Source organism: Oryctolagus cuniculus, chromosome 5 (genome assembly GCF_051225735.1).
Source record: "Oryctolagus cuniculus isolate XC-2025 breed Fujian yellow rabbit chromosome 5, ASM5122573v1, whole genome shotgun sequence".
In the NCBI taxonomy this organism is placed as follows: Eukaryota; Metazoa; Chordata; class Mammalia; order Lagomorpha; family Leporidae; genus Oryctolagus; species Oryctolagus cuniculus.
This window is the reverse complement of record NC_142871.1, coordinates 32,109,222-32,136,845: the sequence shown is the minus strand read 5'-3', so window position 1 is coordinate 32,136,845 and position 27,624 is coordinate 32,109,222. Positions and strand designations below refer to the sequence as shown.

Below are 27,624 nucleotides of genomic sequence, written 5' to 3'. Positions count from 1 at the left end.
GCTTCAACAAGTTGAAGTTCTGAAAAGCAGCTTCAAGAACAAAGTAAACAGACACTCTTACTTTCAACATAAAGCAGACAGTGTGTTCATGTTTTCTAACTGTTGTAGATGTAGTAGGGACTACATAGTTAAATTGCTCAAGAGCTTGGGACACTCCTGAAGTACCTTGCAGAAACCAGGCTAAAACATTATAAAGAGGGGCCCCTCCCTCTTCATAGTATGTGAGATTCTCATTGATAATGCACCACTGAAAGTGAGCTCACAATACAGAAATTTTAAATATATAAGGAAACAATTCACCATTAGTAAAGACAGATATGAAAAATATCCATCTTCAAAACTTCATAAAACACAAGTCATAAAATATATACATTTAGCATAAAGCTATAAACTCTTTAAACACATGAGAAAAAGATAAGACATTCTAAAAACAGACTGGACAGGTTTGAGAAAGAAGCAAATGTAACTTCCAGAAATTGGGTTCTAAATAGGAAGAGTAAAAATAAATTCATACTCAGAAACGATATAGGGAAGCTACACAAAGGAAAACAAAAGAAGAACATAAACGGAAGCCAAGATAAAAAAGAACAAATTACTTACACAGGGAGCTGATCAGATAGATCTCTCTGCAAACTCTCTAGAGTAAATACAGGGCATGCTGCTAACACCTCCAGGTTATCTGCCAGCAAGTTCCCAAAATTCTAATAGAAGATCAAATGGTATCTCTTGGGCAAAATCATGCCCCATCCCATGCTAGGGCTGGAGCAAGCACTGGCTCCCCACCAGGCACCCTCCTCTGGCCCAGGACAGAAGCCGTGCTCTGGAAAGGAGTTGTCTGCTTCCCCACTTGTCTCACTGAGCAGCCACTGCCAAGATACCTAGCAGTACCTTAGAGAACACTCCCACTCTGGCTGCCTACTGTAAGGGTGAAGACTGGCCAGTTCAGAGCAGATGACCATGGAGATTTGTAGGGCGAGGGGACAGGCAGTAGTGATAATTTAGCAATATGCTCATATCTGCAGATAAAACTGAGCTTCATCTCAGAGACGGAAGAGGCAGCATGCATAGTTCAAACAAGGCCACCTGAAGGAGCTCGAGCCTCCCTACCCAGTTCCTCAGGACCAGACTTCTGCAACGCTGTACCAAACACGCAGGGGCCTAGGCCACCAGGAGACAAAGCAGGGACCATCAGCAAAGAAGCTCCACTGTGCCATCTCGAAGGAACAGGAACCTATACTCTGAACCCGGTGCTGTCACCTCACATTATTATTCCTAAGCTTTATAATTTAAAAAGGAAAGGGCTCCAATTTTCAGGAGCCTCCCCATGTGTTGTAGCAGGAAAAGTCTCTGACTACCCTCAATCTACAAATAATCAGAATTATCTTTGCCAGGGAAAATATGCAAGGCATGTGGTTTAAAGTTAGCTCACAAAGTTCCAGATTTTGTGTTCTTTCCACCACCAATCCTGTGGGGAGACCTCATTACTGCATAAGAGCCTGTTAAGGTGAATACTGGTATTTGAACACCAGTATTAGAAAGACATGCCAGTAAATGTCAACATTCACTCAACAGCCATTTGATTCTTGCCCTCTTAGATCCCATTTTTTCCTTTTCCTTACTCCCTGTATCAGATGGACTGCCAAATGCTATCAGGCTTTTTTCATTAAAATGCTCACAAATCCATTTTACCTCTATCCTCCTGTTGTCTCAGCCAGGCTTTTCAACTGCATTTATTCTAGTATTGTAAGTTGCCTCCCTCCCCCTCCTCTCTTGTCACTCCATTCCCCAGTGCATTCTCCACTAACTTGACCATAAACTTCCCAGAGTTCCAAGGTGAGCTTTCCAGGTCAGGGCCACTTCGTCTGCTTCATTGGCTCCTTGTTGCTTTCAGGATACAATCCAAATGCCTTAGCAGAGCACAAGCGCCCGTGGGGATCTCATCTCAGCCTCTGTATCCAGCATTCTTTCACATCTGTCTCCCCTCAGGGAACTGTCAGCGAGCTTGCCCAGACCTATACACCTTACCCATGTTACATTTTCTACCCAGGTCATTCCACCTTATGCTTCAAAACCAAGCTTCAGGAAGCTTTTCTGAACTGTCCACCTGCCAGCTGTGCTTCCAGGGCCTCTGTTCCCCTTTATTGTACATCTGTCACTGTGCCTTGTCCTGCCCACTTGCCTGCGTACCTGTATGGGCATGGAGTGATTTAAGAACGGAACCTCGTCTTTAATTGCTCTATCCTTCCTCTTAGCAATATTTGGTTTGCAGTAGATGCCCAATAATTATTTAATTAATTAATAGAAAATGTGACAAAAACTTTATCTTTTTAAAATATTTTATTTAAGGTAAAAAACTTTCATGATAAGAACGATTTAAAAACAGGATGCAAAATAAAATACTGAAAGTTAGCATTGGCTTATTTATGGTTGAAAACAGTTTTGCCACAGGGTATTCACATAGCTTAGTTAAGAATATGTAAGCCCTAATGAGGTTGCTCAAGTTTTAGTTTCTCTTCCCTTCCCTTCCCTTTGGGTAAGCACCCAAATACTATTCAGAGAAAACAAAAAGGATTATGTTAAGTATGGAAGTGAACTCCTGGAGCCAGCAATGTTGCACAGTGGTTATTAGGCCACTGGAGTCCCAGCTGTTCCACTCCAGATCCAGCTCCCTGCTAAATGTGCCGGGAAACGATCAAAGATGGCTTGAGGGGCTAGTGCTGTGGCATAACAGGTAAAGCCACCACCTGCAGAGCCGGCATCCCATATGGGCACCAGTTCGTGACCCGCCTGCTCCACTTCTGATCCAGCTCTCTGCTGTGGCCTGCGAAAGCAGTAGAATATGGCCCAAGTCCTTGGGCCCCTGCACCTAGATGGGAGACCCAGAGGAAGCTCCTGGCTCCTGACTGGACTGGCGCAGTTCCAGCCATTGCGGACATCTGGGGAGTGAACCAATGGATGGAAGGCCTCTCTCTTCTCTCTGTGTAATTCTTTACTTTAGAAGTAAATAAATAAGGGGCTGGCGCTGTGGCGCAGTGGGTTAATCCTCTGCCTGCATCCCATACACGCGCCGGCTAGTCCTGGCTGCTCCTCTTCCAATCCAGCTCTCTGCTATGGCCTAGGAAAGCAGTAGAAGATGGCCCAAGTCCTTGGGCCCCTGCACCCACATGGGAGACCCACAGGAAGCTCCTGGTTTCAGATCGGCACAGCTCTGGCCGTTGCAGCCAATTAGGGAGTGAAACAGTGGATGGAAGACCTCTCTCTCTCTCTGCCTCTCCTTCACTCTGTATGTAACTCTTTCAAATAAATCTTAAAAAAAAAAAAAAAAAAAAAAAAAAAAAGATGGCCTGAGTGCTTGGGCCCTTGCCATGTACATGGGAGACCTGGATGGAGTTCCTAGCTCCTGGCCTTGGCTTGGCCCAGCCCTGGAAGTTGTGGCCATTTGGGGAGTGAACCAGTGGATGAAAGATATTTTTCTCTGTCTCTCCTCTCTCTGTCACTCTTTCAAATAAAATTAATAAATTAATTATAAATAAAATAAATTTTCTAAAAAAGTTGACTCCTATTAAATAAAATGGTCATAGTAAAAATCAGAAGAACTTTTAATAAGACCAACATTTATACAAAACTAGCTCAATAGGTAAATTACTGCTTTCTCTATTAACACCCTTTTCTGTTCTTACAAAATAAAGATACAATTTGAAAAGGCAGTTGTGAAGATAAAAAGGAGATTTTCCTAGCCTTTAAGGATAGACACTTTGATCTATGTAATAAACAGAAGAAACACAGAGCCTAGACTAAGGGCACAGGAAGGCAGGTTCTGTTAAATGACATAAAAACACAAGGTATGATCACCCAGTTTATATTTGGCTTCTACTTCTATAGCAATAGTTTAGTCAATCACATTGTTGCTAAGGGAGATAACTGCATTGTGAGGTGAAGCCATGATGGGAATACTTCTGGAATCACCCTGTTAGGTTGCCTTCCCAGAGACACCTCAATGGTGCTGGGAAGAGAATGGGGCGCAGGAAGACAATGGGGACAAGGTCAAACAAGAGCATGATTCATTCAGTCCTTGTGCTGTCAAGGGACCCCCAGAAAAGCAACCACCTAATAAAAAGCCATGCACTTCCCTTTGAAGTCTTAATTACCTTGAGTGATTAAACACCTCAAAGACCAGATGGAAGTCATGTGCTTTTTCAGTCTGTATTGCTTTCTCAATATATAAATGCCAAAACCATTAATTATTATTAACAACAAAAATACTGCAGGTACAAATCAAATATCTATTGTGATCTTTATTCCCTCATAACTTTACTTAAATAGCAGCTCGTTAAAAAACTGCCCCTGGCTTCCCTGTCTAAATTTATCCATCCCTGCTATACAGTACCTCTGTACCCCAGCCCAGCTTTATTTTTCTCCCTAACATTGGTCATTGTGTAACATGCTCCGCATTTTACTTATGCTGTTCCTTCTTTGCCTCTTATTAGAATGTAAGCACAATGAGGGCAGGGACCACTCCCTGGTTTTGATCTCTACTGCATCCCCAGCACCAAAAAAATAATGCCTACTGCATGAGAGGTGCCTAACAAATACTGGAGTGAGTTAATGGGATCAACTTGGAGCTACTGACGTGAAAATTATTTTAAGCTGACAAAAATCTGAACATGAACAACAACAAAAAATCCCATAGAAATAAACCTTATCTAAACTGATTTTGCTGACTTACCACTACCAAAACCACAGCTGCCATAAATGACTTATCCAGGGGGTAAGCATTTGGCCTAGCCATCAAAATGCTGCTTGGGACACCACAACCCATATCAGTGTGCCTGGGTGTAAGTCTTATCAATGCCTGCAATTCCAGCCTCCCACAAACATGCACACTCTGGAGGCAACAGATGTCTACAGTATTTAGGTCTCTGACCCCCATGTGGGAGACCTGCACTGAGTTCCCAGCTACTGGCTTTGCCTTGGTCCACCCACAACTGTTGCAGGCATTCGGGGGATGAAAGAGTTCTCTCTAAAATTAAATTTCCTATAATAGAGGCTTGTAGTCTAAAAGGAGATGAATTATTTGAATTTAAATGAGAAATTATATCTTAAAAAAATCAAAATTTTCTGTACTTTCCATTGATTTCTGTCCATTTTTTCTTACTAGTTTCCTACTATCTGCTTTCCCTTGAACTACGAACCCCTCTTCTTATTAAACACTTAACTCTAGCTGTCTGGGAACCACTTCTTTGTGTGTTAGGTCTCTTTATTGATATACCATTGATGAAATGAATATACTTTGTCTGTTCTAACATGTCTTTCATCAGTTAAACTGCATGCCTCCAACACAGAACTTATGTCAGCATGCCTAAGAAAGTTTCTCCCCCCCCAACAGAATGAATCATAAAGTGATACTAATATCATACTACACTATAAATGATACATTTTCTGAGTGAGTTAACTGCGGATTTTTCAACTTGGGATCTGTACAAAATAGAAACAGCATGTGAAAGAAAAACCAGTTTGCTACTTGCTAACTCTAAATTGATTTAAATTAATTCTAAACCATTATTCACTGTTGATAACGCTTGTGATGCAAATTGTAAGAAAAGGAAATGGCAAGATTTTTTCATCATTCTGTAGAAGTTTGAGTCACAGGAAACTATGGCTTTTATCTCACTTGTCCCTACTCTACGCAACGGGAGCCCAATTTCTCTTTATGCACACTAGAAACTGCAGAAATAGGTCCACAGAGCTAGGTGCTCTGATGGTCTCAGGCTGCTTGTGTCAGTCTTATTGATGTTTTTCATTAAAAAAACAGCAATGGCCGGGGAAGTGGCTCACTAGGCTAACCCTCTGCCTGTGATGCCGGCACTCTGGGTTCTAGTCCCGGTTGGGGCGCCGGTTCCGTCCCGGTTGCTCCTCTTCCAGTCCAGCTCTCTGCTGTGGCCTAGGAGGGAAGTAGAGGATGGCCCAAGTGCTTGGGCCCTGCACCCGCATGGGAGACCAGGAGGAAGCACCTGGTTCCTGGCTTCAGATCGGCGCAGCGCACCGGCCGTAGCGGCCATTTGGGGGGTGAACCAACAGAAGGAAGACCTTTCTCTCTGTCTCTAACTCTGTCTGTCCAAAATAAATAAATAAATAAATAAGATAAGCAAAGTGCAAACATATCTAAGGAAAAGAGGGAAGAAGGAAAAAAAGAGGAAGGAGATCAGAGATGGGGGGTGAAAATGTTATGTCTTTGGGAGAAGTTTAAAGAGATACAACAAATTTCACTTAAGCACCAAAAGGGCTTCAATGATTTGTATCTTTTTTTTTCATGGAAATTAAAAAAAGAGGATGGGTCATTAATGGCTTTATTACAGTATTAAGCTTGATTACAGAAGCCATTTTTTTTTCATTGACAACATTGACTAAACAATCTTCAAGCCATTTTTACAGCTAGGACTGCCTGTTTCAGTTCATATCACTCTCCCCTCAGCCTAAAATAATTTTTATAAATATTTTATTTATTTATTTGAGAAGTAGAGTTACAGAGAGAGGAAGAGACAGAGAGGTCTTCCATCTGCTGGTTCATTTCCTAAATGGCTGCAACAGCCTGAGCTGAGCCAATCTGAAGCCAGGAGCCAGGAGCTTCTTTCAGGTCTTCCATGTGGGTGCAGGGGTCCAAGCACTTGGGCCATCTTCTACTGCTTTCCCAGGCCACAGCAGTGAGCTGGATCATAAGAGAAGCTGCCAAGACTAGAACTAGTGCTCATTTGGGATGCTGGCACTGCAGGCAGAGGCTTAGCCCACTATGCCACAGCACCAGTCCCCAAGATACTGTTTAAACAACTCTAGTTTTGTCACTGTCCGGGTTCACATCCTTTAAAGCCTTCTGTTTGAGCCTTCTCTGCATGGACACTTGGTACCATGCAAGACTATGAGCTTACAAGAGAGAAAAGCCATGCTCTTGTCTTGGTATTTAACAATGCAGTGCAGGCCACAGAATTACAATGCAGTGCAAAGAGCTGGGGCAGAGGCGTGGGCAACAGAGAAGAGTGGGAAAGGGGAGTTGAGAAACGATTCCAGCAGAAAATGACCCTGCAGCTGGATCTCAAGAAGTAAGGATGCAGGCACCAAGTGGGGTAGAAGAAAGGTTGTGGCACGGGACGTCTGCCCAGAGGGACAAGAGCATCAGAGGGTGTAGAACCCTCCTTCCATGGAGAGCAGCGTTGGGGAATTTCAGTCTGGAGTCACAGAATTCCAGAGGATCAGGCCACAGGAGAGACAATGAAGACCTGAGGTCTTGGTAATGATGGAGAAAATGAAAGGAAGGGGCGGAAGGAAAAACCAGGCATGAGGGATGAGAGGCAGCAGCAGAGGTGTCAGGCCTGGGTCCTGGGCAGACGTGCTTGCTCCTAATGAACACATGCTAGACAGAAATGACAGGGACCACAGCTGGTCAGTTAAAACCTTAATGGTGGGACAGGCATTTGGCCTAGCGGGTAGGATGCCCACAGCCCACATCAAAGTGCCCGGGTTTGAGTCTTAGCTCTGCTTCTAATTCCAGCTTCCAGCTAATGCACTCCCTGGGAGGCAGCAGTGATGGCTAAAATAGTTGGCTTCCTGTCTCCCTTTGGGAGACCTGGATTGGGTTCCCAGTTCCTGGCTTCAGCCTGTCCCAGCTCTGGCATTTGGAGAGTGAAGTAGCAGATGGGAGATCTGCCTGCCTCTCTCCTCCCTCTGAAATAAATACAACTAGTTAATTTTTTAAATACCTCAATGGTTGACAGTAATTACTATGTGATGATTTCAATATAAACTTGTTAATACATCAAATCACTTAAGGGGGTTCACAACTCTTCCATGGAAAAATACAGCTTTGGAAGTAAAAAACCATGGCCTTGAATCCAAAGAAGTTGTTTCTCTTTCTGTTTAAAAACAAGAAAGTCTTTCTCTGGGAAATGGTACTGAGCTATATTTGAAATAGCCTTGGACAGTGTGTGCTGATCTTGAAACTTATTTTAAAAATTAGTGCTGGGAAAGGACATTAAGGATCTTCTCATTTCACTCTAATTTATGAAATCATCTGAGCCCAGTGGGAATATGAACTCTGTCTGAAGCTGCAAACTGATGGCAAAGTTAGGACCAGACCCAGGGCTCCAGATTCCACTTGGAGATCTCAGCAGATTCAAACTCCATCAGCTCAGATAGGGTCTGCTCATGACCCAAGGAGGCTGAATCTGTCAACAGTACTGCTTAGAAGACAGCGCATGATTCAAATCAGAAAGGAAATCAGCTGCTAACTTGTGCTTCTGAGTTTTTCAGACACTAGGAATAGGGTTTAGCTTCAAACCTGTAGTTTACAGAACCACATTAATAGTTAATGTTTGCCACATACTAACCTAAGTGAAGTTAAAAATATCAAGGAGCATTTCCTGATCATCTGATCTTCTTAGCATTTTTATTTTGTTTTGGGCCAAGGTTCCCAAGGCTTCAAGAATAATTGACACATGTATTGAAACAATTATAATTCTATCTTCAATTGAGGTAAAGATCAGAAACACTGTGCAGATGCTCTCTAAAGCAATTTTTGTTTATGCTGTGGCAGTTTGAGAAGTAGAGGAATTACTTTTGATACGCCAATCATGGGCTGAAATTTGAGTTCAGTGCATGGTAATGACATCAAAGAATTCACTGCAATCAAGTACTTGGAGTGCTGCTAAAATAGCTTCACTTGACAATGTTGAAAGTATCTAGGAAATGTAATTAAACATATAATGGGGGAAATTATCCTTAACTGTGCAAAAAGATGTAAGCTAAAGCTTACTAACTCATATTGTAAAGAAGCTTTGGCTACAAAACGACACTCAGCGAGAGAGAGGGACAGCCACGATGCAGAGCACCACGCTCCAGCCAGAACTTCACTGAGACCACTCATTTATGTTGTGCTAACAGAACACCCACAGCTCATTGGCGAAGTGAGCCACAATTTGTAAAATGAGTATATTTGAGTTCTTCAGATACATTAAGAAGTCCACTGCAAATGCCGTAGAAGCCACTCTGGGTCAGAGTTTCAATTATTCTGATGAAATCAAAGAATAAAAGTCAAATAATGTTTTCACATTAATAGAATAGTATCCCTGCATGTACTTAAACGGTACAAGTACAGAGCACTCCGATGAATTAGCAGTATTTTAGGAGCTGTTTTTCTGAGGTCAGCAGATTTACTAAAACCCTCTGGACAATCTTAGGCAAAACTCCCAGCATTTTCTCCTTATTTAGTTGGTGAACATACTCATAGTACTTGTTATGGCACTGCCTAATCAAGAGGGGTCTTTCCCCAAGTCCAGCCTACATACTGTCACATGCAGATAGAGGATATTGATCCTGGATCCTCTTGATAGCTCTTTGAAAGTGATTAATCTCTCCCTTTACATTACGAGAGACTGAGATTGAGAACAATCAGCTGGACAAATGCACCACAAATTGTAAGGCTATGAATGCTGTCTTATGCTATCACACAGCTCAAACAGTTTTAGAGCAGGGCCCTTCACCTGTTGATACAACCTGTTACGAAGGCCAATCTTGTCTAATACCAGAGGTCTTCAAAACTCCATGGAAAATTTGTATTATGAAAAAAACTATGGATGAATTTTACATTTTTTGCACCAAAATAAACACCTCTCAATTTCACTTTCCACAAACATTTTTAGCCAGGCTATGCTATATATATATTTGGTAAAATGCATTTTGGTTTTCAAGAAAGGAAATGAAATGAAGGCTAGGTATTACTGGTTTAAAAAAATCAGCAATTCACAATATTTCAAGATTTTATGGATTTTCTGATCTAACTCTTCCTTCATAATTTTATATTACTGATAGAACGATTTCATGCTCACTACCTTTAAGTTTTACACTGCAAACTGCTGTGGATCAAGTGATACTAAATTTAACAGAAATAAAAACAGACAGCGAGGTACAGTCAGAAGATCATTGAAGTGGGAGTCAAGAGATCAAGTTTCTAACACAATCACTTAAATAAGAAAATACATTATAAAATACAAAACATATACAAATAAGTATTTGCTCTTCCTTCTATGGACAGTAAGCTAATGCAATTTCCTCCAGATCAGGTCTATCCTTTTTGCAAACTTTAATGAAAGAGCTTTAGCATTACAAAGGTACACAGTTCCTGGATAATTATATGACAGTTCCAGATAGAATTGACAACTGGTTATTATTGTTGAATTTTCTCCTGATTCAATCTACTTCCAAAAATTTTAGTGTGTGAGATGACATTCTTGAAGTAATCTAATAAATATCAGTCAGGTTTATGATCTATAGTATCTTCCCTTAACTTTAGCATTAAGCACACACTTTTCAGTATTGCTTGCTGCTGTAGACTGAATATCGATGTCCTCACAACACTCATATGTTGTACTCCCCACCCCCATGGTGATGGTGTTAGCAGGTACAGCCTTTGGAGAGGTGATCAGGGCTCTGCCCTCATGAGTGACAGCAGCGGCCTAGATAAAGCAGCTCATTCCTTCTGCAGTGTTGAGGATGCAGCAAGAAGGTGTCAGGAGGAACAGACCCTCTGAAAGTGCTGACACCTTGATCTTGGCCTTCCCAGCCTCTAGGACTGTTAGTAACAGGACTTCTGTTGTTTGTAACCCACACAGTTGGTATTTTTGTTATAGCAGCCTGAAAAGACTGAGACACTTGGATTTAGAGCTCTGTTCCAAGTCCTGGGAGGGCTTAGAGAAAATGGTGGCCTAGGGGCCAGTGCTATGGCGTAGTGGGTTAAGCCTCTGTTTGCAGTGCCAGCATCCCATATGGGTGCTGGTTCAAGTCTCAGCTATTCCACTTCCAATCCAGCTCTCTGCTATGGCCTGGGAAAGCAGTAGAAGATGGCTCCAAGGTACCTTTCTCTGAAGGGAGGAGAGAACTTCCACTTTGACTATGACCCTGTCGGAATAAGATCGAAGTCGGCGAACCCAAAAGGCTTCCATAGCCTTGGCAACTCATGACTAGAGCCTAGGGAGATTACTGACGCCATAAACAAGAGTGCCAAATTGTTAAGTTAACAACAGGAGTCATTGTGTACTTACTTCTCATGTGGGATCTGTCCTTAATGTGTTATCCAATGTGAAGTAATGCTATAACTAGTATTGAAACAGTATTTTTACACTTTGTTTCTGTCTGGGTGCAAACTGATAAAATCTTTATTTAATATATACTGAAGGCCGGCGCCGCAGCTCACTAGGCTAATCCTCCACCTTGCAGCGCCGGCACACCGGGTTCTAGTCCCGGTCGGGGCGCCGGATTCTGTCCCAGTTGCCCCTCTTCCAGGCCAGCTCTCTGCTGTGGCCAGGGCGTGCAGTGGAGGATGGCCCAAGTGCTTGGGCCCTGCACCCCATGGAAGACCAGGATAAGTACCTGGCTCCTGCCATCGGATCAGCGCAGTGCGCTGGCCGCAGCGCGCCGGCCGCGGCGGCCATTGGAGGGTGAACCAATGACAAAGGAAGACTGTCTCTTTGTCTCTCTCTCTCACTGTCCACTCTGCCTGTCAAAAACAAAAAAATATATAGGCCGGCGCCGCGGCTCACTAGGCTAATCCTCCGCCTTGCGCTGCTGGCACACCGGGTTCTAGTCCCGGTCGGGGCACCGGATTCTGTCCCGGTTGCTCCTCTTCCAGGCCAGCTCTCTGCTGTGGCCAGGGAGTGCAGTGGAGGATGGCCCAAGTCCCATGGGAGACCAGGAGAAGTACCTGGCTCCTGCCATCGGATCAGCGCGGTGCGCCGGCCGCAGCGCACCGGCCGTGGCGGCCATTGGAGGGTGAACCAACAGCAAAAGGAAGACCTTTCTCTCTGTCTCTCTCTCACTGTCCACTCTGCCTGTCAAAAAAAAAAAATATATATATATACACTGAATCGATCTTGTGTATATAAAGATAATTGAAAATGAATCTTGATGTGAATGGAATGGGAGAGGGAGCGGGAGATGGGAGGGGTGCGATTGGGAGGGAAGTTATGGGGGGGGGGAAGCCAATGTAATCCATAAACTGTACTTTGGAAATTTATATTTACTAAATAAAAAAAAAGAAAAGAAAAAAAAAAAAAGAAGATGGCTCCAAGTGTTTGGGCCCCTCCACCTGCATGGGAGACCTGGAAGATGCTCCTGCCTCCTGGCTTCAGATTGGCATGCTCCAGCCATGGCGGCCATTTGAGGAGTGAACCAGCAGACAGAAGACCTTTCTGTCTGTCTCCCTCGCTCTGTCTGTAACTCTACCTCTCAAATAAATACATCTGAAAAAAAAAAAGAGAGAGAGAGAAAAAGAAAAACAGTGGCCTACTGAGGCACCTGGATAAGTATCATCATTTCAATGCTGTAAAGCCAGAGTGACAAGGTGACAAGGTAGCCCTCTAAAATCACTCTACACACACTGCTTCTTGCAGCAGTGGAAGGCTCTTCTTCACACAGCAGACACAGCAGAGAAAATGGTGCAAACTAAACAGAAGGTCCCTAAGTGCACTGAGCCCATTAGGCATAAGTAAGAGGATTCCAACAGAGAGGAACAACATCTTGGGTGACTGTTAGAGCCTGCTCTCTTTGGTCTATTAATCTTCCATGTTTTCAAGTTCTCTGTGTAGCGTATTAGTGAGGACTGCAAAGGGTTCTATCATCCACAGTCTTCACTGAATTGTGTGTGCACGTGTGTGTATGTGTGTGAACTGCAGACATCTCACAGAGAACAGAAAATGTGTTAAGGGCATGTAGGCCCATGAAGGTAGGGGGAGCAACACCCTCACAGATAAAATGCAGTTACCTACTGACATGTGAAAACTCAGTACTCTTAAACAAGATTTTGCCAGTGTTCCTTTCTAGCCCTTTGTAACCAAAGGGATTCCAGAAAGTTGCTTGAAACATGAAGGAAAAACTTACAGACTCTGGCTAAGCCCTCCAACCCTATGAATCCAACCACCCCTTCCCTGGGCTAGGCTTTAACTAGTAAATGACAAAACCATTTGCACAGAAACAGTGTTAACAGAAGTCATTACCTCCAGAGAGTCACCTTCACAGTCCCCTTCCTCTGCACCTCTCCCCTTCTCCTCAGTGATGGTGTTCACCATTTCAAAAAACCTACAACGAAAGTTGGCAGGTGGGCATTCAGAACACATGAAGTACTAAATACACATGCTTCCTGACTCACAATGGAGTCATGTCCAGAAAAACCCATCTCAAGCTGAAAACATAAAGCTGAAAATGCATTAAATACACCTATCCCAACCGAATACCATAGCTTAGCCTCGCTTATCATGAATGGGCTCAGAACACTGACATTACCCTATTGTTGGGCAAAATCATCTAGCACTAAGTCTGATTTGTGACAAAGTGTTGGGTATTTCATATAGTTTATTGAATCCCTGTATCCCAAAAATGCTGGCAACATAGCACACTGTAGACTGCTGGTTATTTATGCTCATGACTGTAGCTGACGGGCAGCTGTGCTCTTGGCTACTGCCCAGTATTACAAGAGAGGGTCACAGCACACATTGCCAGCACAGGAAAAGACCATGACTCAAAATTCAAAGCAGGGCTGCCACTGACCGTGTATCACTTTTGCACCATTGTAAAGTCAAAAAATCATAAGTTGAACCAGTTAGGTGCAGACCATCTGTATAAGCAAATACTCCCCAAGGTCACTGCAGAGCAAAAATTGAGAGAAAGTCTCTCAAATAATGTAATAAGCAAACTATCAGGGATCAGTGCAAAAAAGTCATTTTTCAAGAAAGAAAACACAGGTCACAGGATATTCTAGAAAATTCCAACCTAATGCTTTACTCAAACAACAGTGATGTAATAGAATTAGAACAATAAGGCTAGACAGGGTAACTTAAATGTTAAGAATGTGATCTTGGGCAAACCTCTCCAGCATTCTGACTCTTAATTATAAATAGGGAATATACAAGTAACTAGCTCATATGTTGTTGTGAAGATAACAACACAATGTGCTTATTAGTATAGTACAGTCACTAAATATTACCTAGTATTATTTTAATGCTGTTAATATTATTAAACACATAACAAAAACATCTATATTCTGGAATAATATATCTAAGAATATCTGATACGGTGATCACTGTCAGATTTGATCTCAGTTCCTAAATCTTCTGCCTATGATACAATACATATCTGTGAAACACATGAATAACCCAATCTCTAAGATACTGATATGACTAGGCAAAGCTAGCTACCTCTCTTTTGGTGACAAAATAAACATTTTTCTTCAGGAACTCTTCTTGGAAAGTTTTTTTTTTTTTCTTTTCTGGAGACCACTTCAGAGCCAAGCAAAATCATTATAATGAGAAGCAGATTTACCCCCAGCCCCTGTATGTAGTTAATTCAGAGGGGATGCTGGTGGTTCACAGACAGAAAGTAACCTACAAACAAGGGCTGATAATCTCACATTGTGCAGTGTCATCCCAAGTGCAGCGCAGCTCATGGTATGACAAGAGGAGTTCATCTCACACAACTCAGAACGTTTTTTCTATTTCGTACTTAACTCATATATCCATCCAACAAATGCTCATTGTCTTTCAGGTTCAGAAACTCTTACGGTCCCTGGGGACATGACAGTGGAGTCTGGAGTCTATGTATGTGGTTTATATATCAGGTCTACTTCCCCATTCTTCTTTTCCCTTTACATATTTCTTGGAGGTCAATGACAAGAAAAACTATTTCCTAAGCTTGACTGGAGAAACAGGATGCTCTGATGAAGAAGACTGAATGTCATGATGTGTTACAGACAAAAGCAAGTCCAATCAAGAGGAAGAGGAAGGTGAAATGAGTAAAAAATATAAATAAATGGCTTCAAAGACATGCTCTAAGATCTGGGGTGAAGGCTAACTTCAACCACTAATGCAGAAATGGTCTACAGAAACATCTCCAGGCAGAACAAAACACTGGAGCCCAGTGCAATTTCTAGGACCTTGGATTCTGGAGTCATGTGTGTGTGGCCGAAATCTCAGACTTTATGCACTTACTACCCACATGATTTTAGGCTAAATTCTCTAAGATTCTTTTTTTTGAATTCTTCTCAATGAAGATATTAAACCTACCTATTCAGTAAGGTTTCTTTGCAGAACAAAATAGATATTAGATCTAGAATAAGCACTCCATAAATCTTAGCTATAATTATCATATATATTATGTTAGCTATAATTATCATAGAAACAAATCACAAAACTTGAGAATTTATGTAAAAAATTAGAGCAACCAGAAGCTGTTAATTCTTAATTTCTACCACACATTTTTTTTTTTTTAAAAAAGATAAAACCAAGATAAGCCAAGACTTGGGGATTAAACAGACACATTTTTTGGCAACATGGATAAGAATGAATGATGACAGCCTGTAGCTAGCCTATCAGTCATTTATACTGGAGTCAGATAATGACTAAATTCAGTAAGAACAAGCATCAGCAAAATGTGAAGTTCCACCTACACTTTGGCTTTTAAGTTCTTACTTGCTTCTTCAGCTCCTCCCAATCACTGAGTTCTAAGGGAATCCAAAGTATTTAATGATGGGCCCAAGAAAAACATACCTAGGGAGGTTATTAATACAAACACTCAATGCACTTCGTGCATTTCTGGATTATCTACTCTATTGGTGTGCCTCAGATCACTAGCTCTTAATTCCCTATCAAAGTTCAATACTACTAGTGAGGGATGAGGCCCAGGTATGCTGTTCAAGCTCACCAGGTGATTCGATTATGAGGTAGAGGTAAGAGTCACTGTTCTAAGACAACGCTTGAATTATTCAAGACACTTCTAGAAAAAATATTTTCATAATTTTCTTAATATTTAATGTGAACACTTTAAATATTTAAACATTTAATAATTAATTAGCTAGTAAGTCTTGGTCAATGTTTTATTTGTGAGAAAATAAATTATGATGAAGAAAAAAGTGATTTATTAGAGAACCCCCCAAAATTCTCTGATTTCATACCATATCACATAACTATGTTAGCCCAAATATTTGTGTAACCATCACATAGCCATAAATTTTTATAGAAGTTACATGTCCACACATTCCCTGAAAATAATGGTCAAGTAAGAACAGTGTTTTCACACATAATGACTTATACGTACTTTTTACAGTGAAGCTCTGTACAGAAATAGATTTGGAAATCATCAGAATTGTGAAGCACATACAGAAAGCAGCATCGTTCTTCAAATTTAGAAATACTAAAACAAACAAACAAAAGCATTATTCAGGGAAATAGCAATACTTCCTTGGATCAGTAATATCTTTAGAACAAATCTCAGTGATGATGTCAATATTGTTTACAACAAAAAGTTATAAATAAGTGACTTTCCCTGTACAACAATACTAAAACTACTTACTGTTCTGAGAATTGTCCTCCTACACTTAGCTGCAGAGGAGGGCTGCCTGGAAAGTCATAAGCACATGTAATCTACATGTCTCTTCACTGAGCATGGAAGAGCTATGTTGCCTACTGCAGCATTAATCTGTAAGATGGCAAGAAAAGCATCAGTACGGACTGGCTGACGGCCTTTAGTAAGGCTGTTCTTCTGGGATCTGTACAACAGCAGTGTTCCTGAAGCTAGGAAGGCAATTTGTGGAGGCAGTAAGAGCACCTCATTAGCTGAAGTGATTTTAGAGAAGTGAACAAATGTGGAAGAGTACTTAGTTTCAATTTAGCAAATGTCTTACTTTATAGCAACATGGGAGAATTTTGAGTAGACCAGTTCCACCATGTTCTTTTATGCTAGAGGTTGGCAAACATTTTCTTTATCAAGCCAAACAGTTAAAATAGTTTTCGTTTGCAGGCCCAACTACTCAATTCTGCCAGAGGAACATGAAAGCAGCTTTAGATAAATGCATAAATATATGAACAAGCTGTATTCCAATGAAACTTTACCTACAGGGCCAGCGTTGTGGCATGGCAAGCAAAGCCATGGCCTGCAATGCCAGCATCTCATATGGGTGTTGGTTTGGGTCCCGGCTGCTACACTTCCCAGCTCTCTGCTAATGTGCCTTGGAAAGTACTGGAAGATGGCCAAGTCCTTGGGCCCCAATACCCACATGGAAGACCTGGAAGAAGCTCCTGGCTTCCAATTGGCCTAGCTTTGGTTGCTGTGGTTATTTGGGGAGTGAACCAGTAGATGGAAGATCTCTCTCCCTCTCCCTGTAAAACTCTACCTTTCAAATAAGTAAATAAATCTTTTTTTAAAAAACTTTACAAGAACAGGAAGTAGGGCAGATTTGACCTGTGTCCAAAGTTTGCCAATTCTTATTTTATGCCTTTGTACCAGTTGTTCCTTCCATTTAAAATGCACATCACTTTCTACTTTCAAAATAAATTCTGATCCTTTAAGGCCCTGCCTAGACCTTGCCTGTTCTACTTCTGCCCTAAACAGAGTGATTTCCTCTTGTACTTGTGTGCTCTGTACTTTATCATGGTTCATCTCATCTCACAGGATGATCGTCATTTGTTGCCACTCCATGTTAAATGTCCAATCTCCTCCCTACTGGACTGTGAGTTCTTCAAGACTGAAGTTCATGATTTAGTCATTTTTTGTGCCTGAAGAAGAAAAGGACTCAACACTTGACAAACAGCTAGTGCTCAATAAATGCCCATTCACTGGAGCTGAGCTCATTCTGCAGTGATGCAAGACAAATGGATGACCCAGTTGGATGTTCTTCCATTAATCTGTCATCTCCTCTTTACAGTGGAGGAAGCCAGGAAAAGTTAACTCTCCTTGAAGCCACAGACTAAAGCACAAGTTTCCCCACATAAACACAGTGGCAAGGTGGAGGCATTCCATGAATATCACACAGATCGTAACTGTCATGTAGGGCCGCCATGCCTATTTAAAGAGAATTAGTTCACTGGAAAATAGACCTGATCTAATCCATTATTCGTACTTTGGAAACGTATATTCATTAAATAAAAGTTAAAAAAAAATAGACCTGATAAAGTGAAATTTACAATGCTGTAATTTCCTAAATATAATGCTTAAAACTGCAGCAATAGATAATGAGTTTTTGCTAATGACTGGTTTTAAAAATTAAATATTGAGCGAGTAAAGCATTATTTGAGATGGTATTGATTGGCAAGATATCAAATGAGTCAGTCTATAATCTTGCTTGTTTCTGTTCCAATCATTCAGGAGGTAACAGGTTGCTTTTACTAGGCAAGTTTTAATTACTGGTGACTCAGACTGTTCTACCAGTTTGTGCCCTAACAAAACTAACTATTACTATTCTAGAAGGGATATAGGATATTGCCTAACTGCTTTGCCTAAGTCTGCTGTTTCTCACTCCTATTAGGTGGGGACAAACATTAGTAAATACAATTAATTTGTCTTGAAATTTTAGAGTTGGTTTAGCACAAGCTTCTACAAAACAAATATTTCAACACTTAACCAGTGACTTCTGATTGTAAAAAATAATCATATTTTCACATTCCAAGAAATGATATTTTCTGATCCATTGGTAGAAAACAATATCAAAATTAAATTGAACTGAATTATGCCACTGTGACCTCAAGAATACTCCATCAACAGTGACCATAGGAAACATTTTAAAAAACAGATGCCATACAATCTCATAGAATTAGTATAGGACACAATACGGGAGATAACATGTGTGCCTTATATTTATTTAAGGAAAAGAGTAGCTCCCGATGTATCAAAAGGAGAGAAAGCCATCCTATAACAAAGACCAACAGCTCAGTCAGCTGGAAAGGACTCCCACATCGCTCCCTTCTATCTATATCTTGATTCTGGTCTGAAGTTCATGTTCATCTCCTACTCACTATATTTTGCATAGAGTCAGTTCAGCCGACAGTGGACAACTTGTTGCAAATCTTCTCACCATGGAGTCAGTTTTGAGACTGAAGAAATGCTGGGCATATCTACCAATGAAAGAATTCTTGAAATCTGTTCCCTTTTAAAACCACAACTGGAAGTCTCATCCAGGTCATGCATATACCAGAAAAACTGTCTTCTAAATAGACAAAATGTACCAAGGGACGTACCTCACTCCCCTGACAGAAGCAGCACTGAAGTTCCACTCGTGAATGCCTTTCTGCAACAACACAGAATACTGAGTCAGTCAAAAGAAAATAACGTAACAATAAAATCTGGTTTTATTGCTTCTTAATAATTTACAGAGTCTTTTTTTTCCTACAGTATAATTCTTCATGAACAAATTATCTGATGGAAACTCCAATTCATTCTGAAGTCAAAGGGTGTTTACATAATAATTTCTGTACTTCAATAAAACAGCTTCCAAAACAGCTTAGGTGAAGATCTCATTAAATTCTTCCATTTTAATTTATTTATCTAAGAGGCTCTGTCTCTCAGTCCCAGCCCCGTGTCTGCCATTCTAATTGAGACCAGGAACTCAGTCCAGGTCTCCCACATGACTGGCAGGGACCCAGCTACTTGAGCCATCAATGCCTGCCTCCCAGAGTGTGCATGAATAGGAAGACGGGATCAGGACTGGAGCTGGGACTTGAACTCAGGCACTCCAATACAGGTTGCAAGCACCTTAACAGGCATCTTAACCGTTAGGCCAAACACTCATTCCATCTCACTGAATTCTAAAAATTTTTAGTCAATATTGTTGTGCATTGATTTTTAAGATAAACAACACAGTGATCAAGGTAACTCAATTATAATAGTTGAACAATAGTTCTTGTCTGAGAAATCAAAATATTAGTAAATTGAATAAAACTTGTATGGGTTTAAAGACAATAATTTCTGGGTTCACTTTCCAAACTTTCCAGTTAAACTGGTGGTTATATTACTTCAGAAATTCACAGAGTATGTACGTGTGTTCACATGTGTATCGTATGTTCCCATTTGTATTGTGTTCACATGCATATAATGTGTTTACATGTGTATAGTGTTCATCATAGCTACAAGGCTTTGCTACTTAATTTATGCAAAATTCATCATGCTAATAAAGTTACACAAAAAAATCTGCTTACATATGATAAACATGGGTGACTTATAGGGGCAAGATGAAAAACAAAGTCAGAATTCATTTCTTGAGTTTATCCCTAAAGCTAAGTTAAAAATATTATCAAGTTTGCATGTTCCTAAATTAGGTAAATTACATGGTGGCTCTTATTTCCTATAAAAATGTCAGACAAGTCCATAAAATTAATAGCACAAATATTTTTACAGAAAGATCATAATTGTTACATGTGTCTAAAATAATTGTTACATGTGTCTAAATTTGGCAAGTACTGTACAGAAACAAACTCACAGTGAAATTCAATTTTAAAACTGTAAAACAACCAGGAAAACAAGCTCCATCCAGCCGCTGCCAGTAGCTGAGGCCTTGGCTCAGCTAGGGAAATGGTATCATAACCTTGTGACTCCAAGGCACCCCAGAATTGTCTTCTTGGCCAAAGCAATTCAAAAAGCCACAATTCTTACCACAGCCATTCACTGTTAGCCCTTGCAAACTTAAAATAAAAATAGATCCTCTTAAGCCCACCATAGTCAAAAAACTGTCTCAACGCCTATCTGCCAGGTCATGGGGATGTGATTTAATACAGAGCAAACTCTGGTGCACATTAAGTGCAGGGAGTGAAAGCAAGCAAACACCACAGAAAGGTACACATGGAAGGTGGCTCTCCTAAAGCGACTTCCCAGAGGAGACTGAAATAGCAGCTGGCTTTCCAGCTGGATCTGAATGCCCTAAGACACTCTGTCAAAAAAAAAAAAAAAAAAAAAAAAAAAAATGACCTAAATGAAAGATCTCTGCAAGTGAGATCCCAGTGGAAAGAACGGGTCATCAAAGGAGGTACCTTTTTCTGAAGGGAGGAGAGAACTTCCACTTTGACTATGACCTTGTCTAAATATGATCAGAGTCGGTGAACTCAAAAGGCTTCCATAGCCTTGGCGACTCATGACTGGAGCCTAGGGAGATTACTGATGCCATAAACAAGAATGTCAAATTGTTAAGTCAACAACAGGAGTCACTGTGCACTTACTCCTCATGTAGGATCTCTGTCCTTAATGTGCTGTACATTGTGATTTAATGCTATAACTAGTACTGAAACAGTATTTTTCACTTTGTGTTTCTATGCGGGTGCAAACTGTTGAAATCTTTACTTAATATATACTAAACTGATCTTCTGTATATAAGAGAAATGAAAATGAATCTTGATGTGAATGGAAGGGGAGAGGGAGTGGGAAAGGGGAGGGTTGCGGGTGGGAGGGAAGGTATGGGGGGGGGGGAAGCCATTGTAATCCATAAGCTGTACTTTGGAAATTTATATTCATTAAATAGAAGTTAAAAAAAAGAAATAGCAGCTGGAAGCCTCAGCTGGTAATCTGCCAAGTTGCTTTTAAATTCAGTGGGCTTCAAGTGAACTTCTAAATACAGATGTGACCAAGAACTGCTGCTTTAACCTGTCCACTACTTGCATACAGTGAGCTGCTTGTCAAGGCCATGCCCAGGGTCAGCAGAGAGGGGCTGAATGCAGAGCAGGCAGAGCAAGGTGCAAAACCGGCTGATCAGTCTTCCTCCCTCCTGGGCACAGCTGAGGGGAGACTGCTCAGACTGATGGGGCTCCTTTGTAGGGAAGAAGGAGAGTACTTCCAGAAGGCTAGATCCCTGAAAGCTTGCCAGTGCTGCCGGGGTCTGTTCTGTTTACTTGAGATGGAGGGATTGAAATGGGAAGGCCTTGGGCCTACCTGCCTTGCTAGTGGGGTTCACCACACAGAGGCGCTGGTGAGTTACAAAACCAAGGTAAGTTGCAAGGCTCCAGGGACCTGTCTGGGAATCAGGGGAAAAGGCCAGTTTAGAGGAAGGGCTGGAATGGGAGTTCGCCCAGCAGGCCTCACATCAAGGCTCAACCTACTTTTACTAGCACAAACAGCATTTCTAGGAACCGAGTGCTGCAGATCGGATACCCCCATTAGGGCCAGAATGGGATATGGGACTTAGTACTGAGTAAGGTGGTAGGAATCACACTGCAGCATGCACCTCCGGTTCCCTCGGCGACAGCCACTCCTTCCTTTTCCTTTGCAAACCAGAAAATGAATTTTGTTCAGATTCATGTGGCAATGTAAAGATGTGAAACTGATTAGTCTAACCTGGCCATGGTGAGGTCACTTCCCTGGCTGGTGATTTGTTTAGACATGGTCACATGACACACTAGTACAACAGAAGGTGCCTGACCCTCTCCCTGGGGTACTGAGATGATGCTTGGAACAGCCATTTAAGACCACGAGAGGAAATCCAAAACTAGCCAACTCAGAACTGTAATGCTGAAGTCACCCTCAGGATGTCCCTACCTTGAATTTTCTTGAACTACGAACTTGCAATTCCCATGATTTAAGCTGCTTTCAGTTGGGAGCTTTATGCTGAAAGCATCCTCAGTGGAGAGCATCAAACCATCCTAATCCAGACTTCTCATACACATCCCGGGCTTTCTGTGAGTGGCCACTGGCTGCAGCCGGAGTGAGGGAGGGGAGCCAGCCTAGTATCCCCTGGGCCAACGCCACCAGCTGCCTTGCCTGCAGGAGCCAGAGCTAAGCCACAGCACTGTAAGACAGGGGAAGTCTAAATAACCTCCATGAAACCTAGCTTCTCTCTTCCTCAATGTCTAGTTCTTTCATTCACTGCACAACAAGCAGACTTTCTCCAAGCTCAAACTTACCTTAAACAGGAACCATCCATCTAACAAAGGCAGAAATTATTAAGATGAGACTGGGTTTTTTTTTTAAAAGATGTATTTATTTACTTGAAAGTCAGTGTTACACAGAGAGACAAGAAGAGACAGGGGTAGGGTGGGGAGGGGAGGTCTTCTATCCACTGGTTCACTCCCCAGATGACCGCAACGGCTGGAGCTGTGCCAACCCAAAGCCAGGAGCCAGGAGCTTCTTCCAGGTCTCCCACGTGGGTGCAGGGGCCCAAGGACTTGAGCCATCTTCCACTGCTCTCCCAGGCCATAGCAGAGAGCTGGATCAGAAGTGGAGCAGCCGGGACTCGAACCAGCGCCCATATGGGATGCCAGCACTTCAGGCAGCAGCTTTACCTGCTATACCACAGAGTCGGCCCCTGGGATTTCAATTAATTCTGCCCCTGAATGTAAAGTAGCTCCCCAGGAGTCCTGGGGAAATGGGTACTGACACAAAATGTGAGTAAAGTTTTGAAAATTGCAGTATATTTTCTCTTTCACAGAATTGTTTATTCCACACATCTGGGTGAAAATACTGAGAGAGGGAGTGAGGAAAGAGATAACTATGATCGATGAAAAGCAATATTCTATGTTCTACGTTTAGAAGAAAAAATCTGGGGCGGGTGCTGTGGCATAGAATGCCAAGCCCCCACCTATAGTGCAAGCATCCTATACAGGCACTGGTTGAAGTACTGGCTGTTCCACTTCTGATCCAGCTCCCTGCTAATGCACCTGGGAAAGCATTAGAAGATGGCCCAAGTGCTTAGGTCCCTGCACCCACATGGGAAATTTGGAAGCAGCTCCAGGTTCTTGGCTTTGGCCTGGCCCAGCCCTTGCCACGGCAACCATTTGGGGAGTGAACTAGTGGATGGAAAATTGATAGATTTCTCTCTCTCTCTCTCTCTCTGTGTGTGTGTGTGTGTATTTTTGACTTTCAAATAAAAATTTTTAAAAAAATTTGAAACATTCTATTACAAATACAACTCATTTGCTGTTTAACAGAAAACTTGTTTAACTGATTGTTATCTGTTACCTAATTATAGTCTTATAGTCATTTTAAATTAACATGGCAATAATAAAGTTTTCTTATGTTTATTGCCATCCTTCCAAATTTTATCACTTTTATTTTAAACACAGAGAAAATGGCAGTGGTGATGAATACACTATGGATAGGAGGAGTGTTTGCTGAAAAAGTAACATAAATTCCATATGGAAAAGGTTGTTTAGCAAGCTTAAATGTTTGAGCAAGGAGAATTTTTATCATTAGAGGTTATAGACAGGGACAATGCAAATGTGACTCTCAGGGTCAAAGTGGAAACCTGACAATTCAAGCCTTCGGAATGCACTCATTTATATCCTAATACATGTATTTTTTTAGCCTAATAAAAAACTTGCTCCATAATTGTCTCAAAACATAAGAGAATTAATACAAGGCTCACTTTATTAAATGAAGAACCTCCAGGAAGGAGAAGTCAATAACAACTACTTGGAAATAGTACTCATTTTCCAAATGTCTCTGGCTTGCTTTCTGTTCTGTCTTCCAAGTTCTCCTGGCTCTCAGCTCAATCTCGGGGCCTTGCTAATCGCTAATTCCTTCAGCCCCATTTGGTTTCCAAGTGTCCTTGGATAACCTTGTTCTTTCCAATCAAGGCTCTGAAAATCTCCTCTCCCAATCTTGCGCTCTCCTTCATGTTCGTGTCTCCTAACTTCTCTTAGTTTCTGTAGTTTTAGTTGCATGATTACTTGTGAGAAAGTGTGTGTGTGTGCATGTGCTTGAGAACAATGAAAATAAGTGCTGCACTTTCAAGCAGCATTAATAGCATAAAGTAGTAACATTAGTTATTCTCAAATTTGTCACAGGACAATTTCAATTAAAGTCATGCCATCAGTTCCAACTAATCAAGCCCTTAGCAAAATTTATGATCTCTCTACAACTTCAGTTTTCCTTCCAACTGCCCTTCCAGTGTTACCCTGAGTCACCTTCTGGCTGTTGGGACCACTTTGGGAGTGACCCAGAGGAAGGAGATTGCTCACTCTCTCACTTTGCCTTTTCAAATAAAGAATTAAATCTTTAAAAAGTTTTAGCCACCTTATGCATATTCTTCCCTTTTGTTTCCTATTCTTACTTAGGGAATAGGTCATTCATTTTTCTTTCCAAATGATCTCTTGTGGTCACAATCACATTACCCCCAGTGTGAGGTCTCCTCAGTTCTCCTATGGCCCTTCAGAGTTCAGGACTTCTGAACTCTGATGCCAGGGCCAGATAAATCTTATAACAACCACCATCACTAAGCACTTGTTCCATGCCATTTAGCACTATGCTAAATGCTTTGCATTGATTGTCTCACTTACTATTCACAACAACCCTATGAGGTGCCATTATTCTTACTTTACATGTACGGAGACTAAAGCATGAGGGGTTGAAGTGGACTGCCCAGGTCACAAGGGAGGCAAGACAACACCAGCCTTCACACATGTGCAGTTTGACACAGAGCCCGTGTTCTTAACTCCTACCTCGTTCTGCCTTCATGCTGGCTCTCAGAGTACAGGAAGAAGCTTTAGGGATGCCCTATTTCCTACCAACACATGTCTAATTTCTGCTTCCTACCTCACATAGGGCTCTACAGTTCTACAGCACCTCCTTGTGAATCAAGTCAGGCACCTCATGGCGTCTGAACATCCCTCACTAACTTCTACTTTGGTGTGTTTGTTAGAGTCCCGCCTTCGGTTATCTGCTTTGTCCCGTTATCTCTTGGAGTCCTACCCAGAGTTAAAGCTGAGCTTCCACTTTCCTTCTGAAGCCTTCTCTATGGATTTGATGTCTTGCTGCTCTTCCTCCTTGCTCAACTGCACTGGCCAACATCCCACACAGTCCTTGCCACAAACCAGCAGAGTCTCAAGGTCCCCAGAACTCACAGTTTGCTCTATATTATCTCCACTATGCTTTCATCAGGTGTAGCATGATGCTCTGGGAGAGGTCTCTAACTTACATATTAGAAATGTGGCTGGGTAGATGACTTCTTTCATTCAGCCTTTCCTCTGTCCCATCACCATGACAGTGAGTAAGAGGGAAAGTTGTCTTGGCTGAAAGTCTGTCATAAAAGGCCATTATCACGGAAACTTTGTTATGAACAAATCAGTACTATAAGTGATTTTTCCAAGTATTTATACATATAATTCATACTACTAATAATGAAAAAGAATCAAATTTCTGACTGTTCATAGTAGCCAACAATTTGCATGTGTAGTTGGGGGCTTGCTGGTTACAGATCCTTAGTTTCCACAACTTATTTTCAGTAGGGTCTCTAAGATTCTGATGCACTTAGTGCACAACTGTCCTGTGAAAGCATTGGCAAGGACCGTGTTCTAGAAGTTGAGCTCTAGGGCTAGTGCTGTGGCATTCCACATGGGTGCTAGTTAGTCCTGGCTGGTCCACTTCTGATCCAGGTCCTCACTAATGTGCCTGGAAAAGCAGTGGAAGATGGCCCAAGTATTTGGGCCCCTGTACTCATGAGGGAGACCTGAAAGAAGCTCCTGGTTCCTGGCTTTGGACTGACCCAGCTCCAGTCATTGCAGCCATTTGGGGAGTGAACCAGCGATGGAAGATCTCTCTCTCTCTCTCTAACTCTCCCTCCTTCTAATTCTCCCTTTCAAATAAATAAATAAATAAATCTTAAAAACAGAAACAAACTGGGATCTCAAAAAGATCACACTTAGGAAATATGCTACCAAATATTCCTCAATGCTACTACGCAGATTTGCAATTGAGAATGGATTGTTTCTCCATGATTATCTGCAGTTTAATGTTACCAAATTTAGCATGCCTCTTTAAACATTGTTAGTAAATAATATGAGCAACTTTATCCTAACATATAACAACTTATAAATAAAAATGCATTCAGCGTGCTGCTCAGCATCCATCTTTTCATTCCAGCCTAAGACACCGCCTTTCTAGAAGTGATGGCAATGGGACAGATGACTTCCTGCCACTCTGATAAAGGTCTGGGGTCTGCTCCAGCTGACTCAGCCCCATCAAAGCTCAGGACATTCCTGTTGCTAGATTATACACAAAATGTGCTTATTTTCCTGCTGGACTTTCTACCGTGGTGGATCGGTCTGCTTTTCATTACTGTAACAAAATGCCTGACACAAACCTCTTAGGAAGCAAAGAAGCTGATTTTGGCTCACGGTACTACTGTGACTTCACAGACCCACATCAAGCACCTAAGTTATTTTGGCTTCTGAAGAGGCTGACAGTGGTAGAACATACAGAAGGGATGGCATGGCATGCCAGGAGGCTGAGAGAACAGTTGGAACCAACTTGGCTTTTAGAACCAACCCTCTTGTGGGAACTACCTTCCAAAGGCACCCCTGTAATGCCCTAAGGAGCCCTCACAAGGCCCACCTCCTAAACACCATAAGTGGATTAAGTTTCCACCTCCTCAGTACTATTACGCCTTTGGGGTCTAAATACAGGCATGAGCTCAGGAGCCAAATCTTTCTCAAACCATAGATGAGACTCTTTTCGCTCCCTGACTGACTCTACTGCTGGTGTTGCTGGAACCAACACTTTGAAAAGCATCATTCTTAGGAGCTGACTTAGTCATAATGTCAAAGACACAGTGGTTCTATTTTCAGCTACCACAATTCAATAATTTACCATGCCTATATCCCCTATAAATTTTGTTCCCAACAACTGTGGCCACACATCAGAATCATACAGCGATCTTCATTTAGATGGGCATGGCCAAGCATCACTGAGTATTAAGATTCCAACCCAGTGGGTGTTGGGGCCCAGCGTACCACAGGTGGTTCTGACATACAGCCCGATATGTGTCCCAACAGAACACTACTGATGCTCAAATGATCACTCTCACGTGATTTAAACAATGAAGCAAGGTTACATTCTGGAGTT

General features: G+C 41.8%; 1 protein-coding gene across 3 annotated transcripts in view; it reads right to left on the bottom strand.

Moving 5' to 3' along the window:
- Positions 1-27,624, bottom strand: part of MAP3K5 (mitogen-activated protein kinase kinase kinase 5) — a 247,380-nt gene that overhangs the window by 65,216 nt on the left and 154,540 nt on the right. For all 3 annotated transcript variants that reach the window (XM_070073521.2, XM_051854304.3, XM_070073520.2), the window contains exons 12-14: positions 19,044-19,093; positions 16,129-16,224; positions 13,038-13,119 (exon numbers count right to left, since the gene is read on the bottom strand). In XM_070073521.2, the coding sequence (XP_069929622.2) occupies positions 13,038-13,119; positions 16,129-16,224; positions 19,044-19,093 (228 nt within the window). The remainder of the gene's footprint in view (positions 1-13,037; positions 13,120-16,128; positions 16,225-19,043; positions 19,094-27,624) is intronic.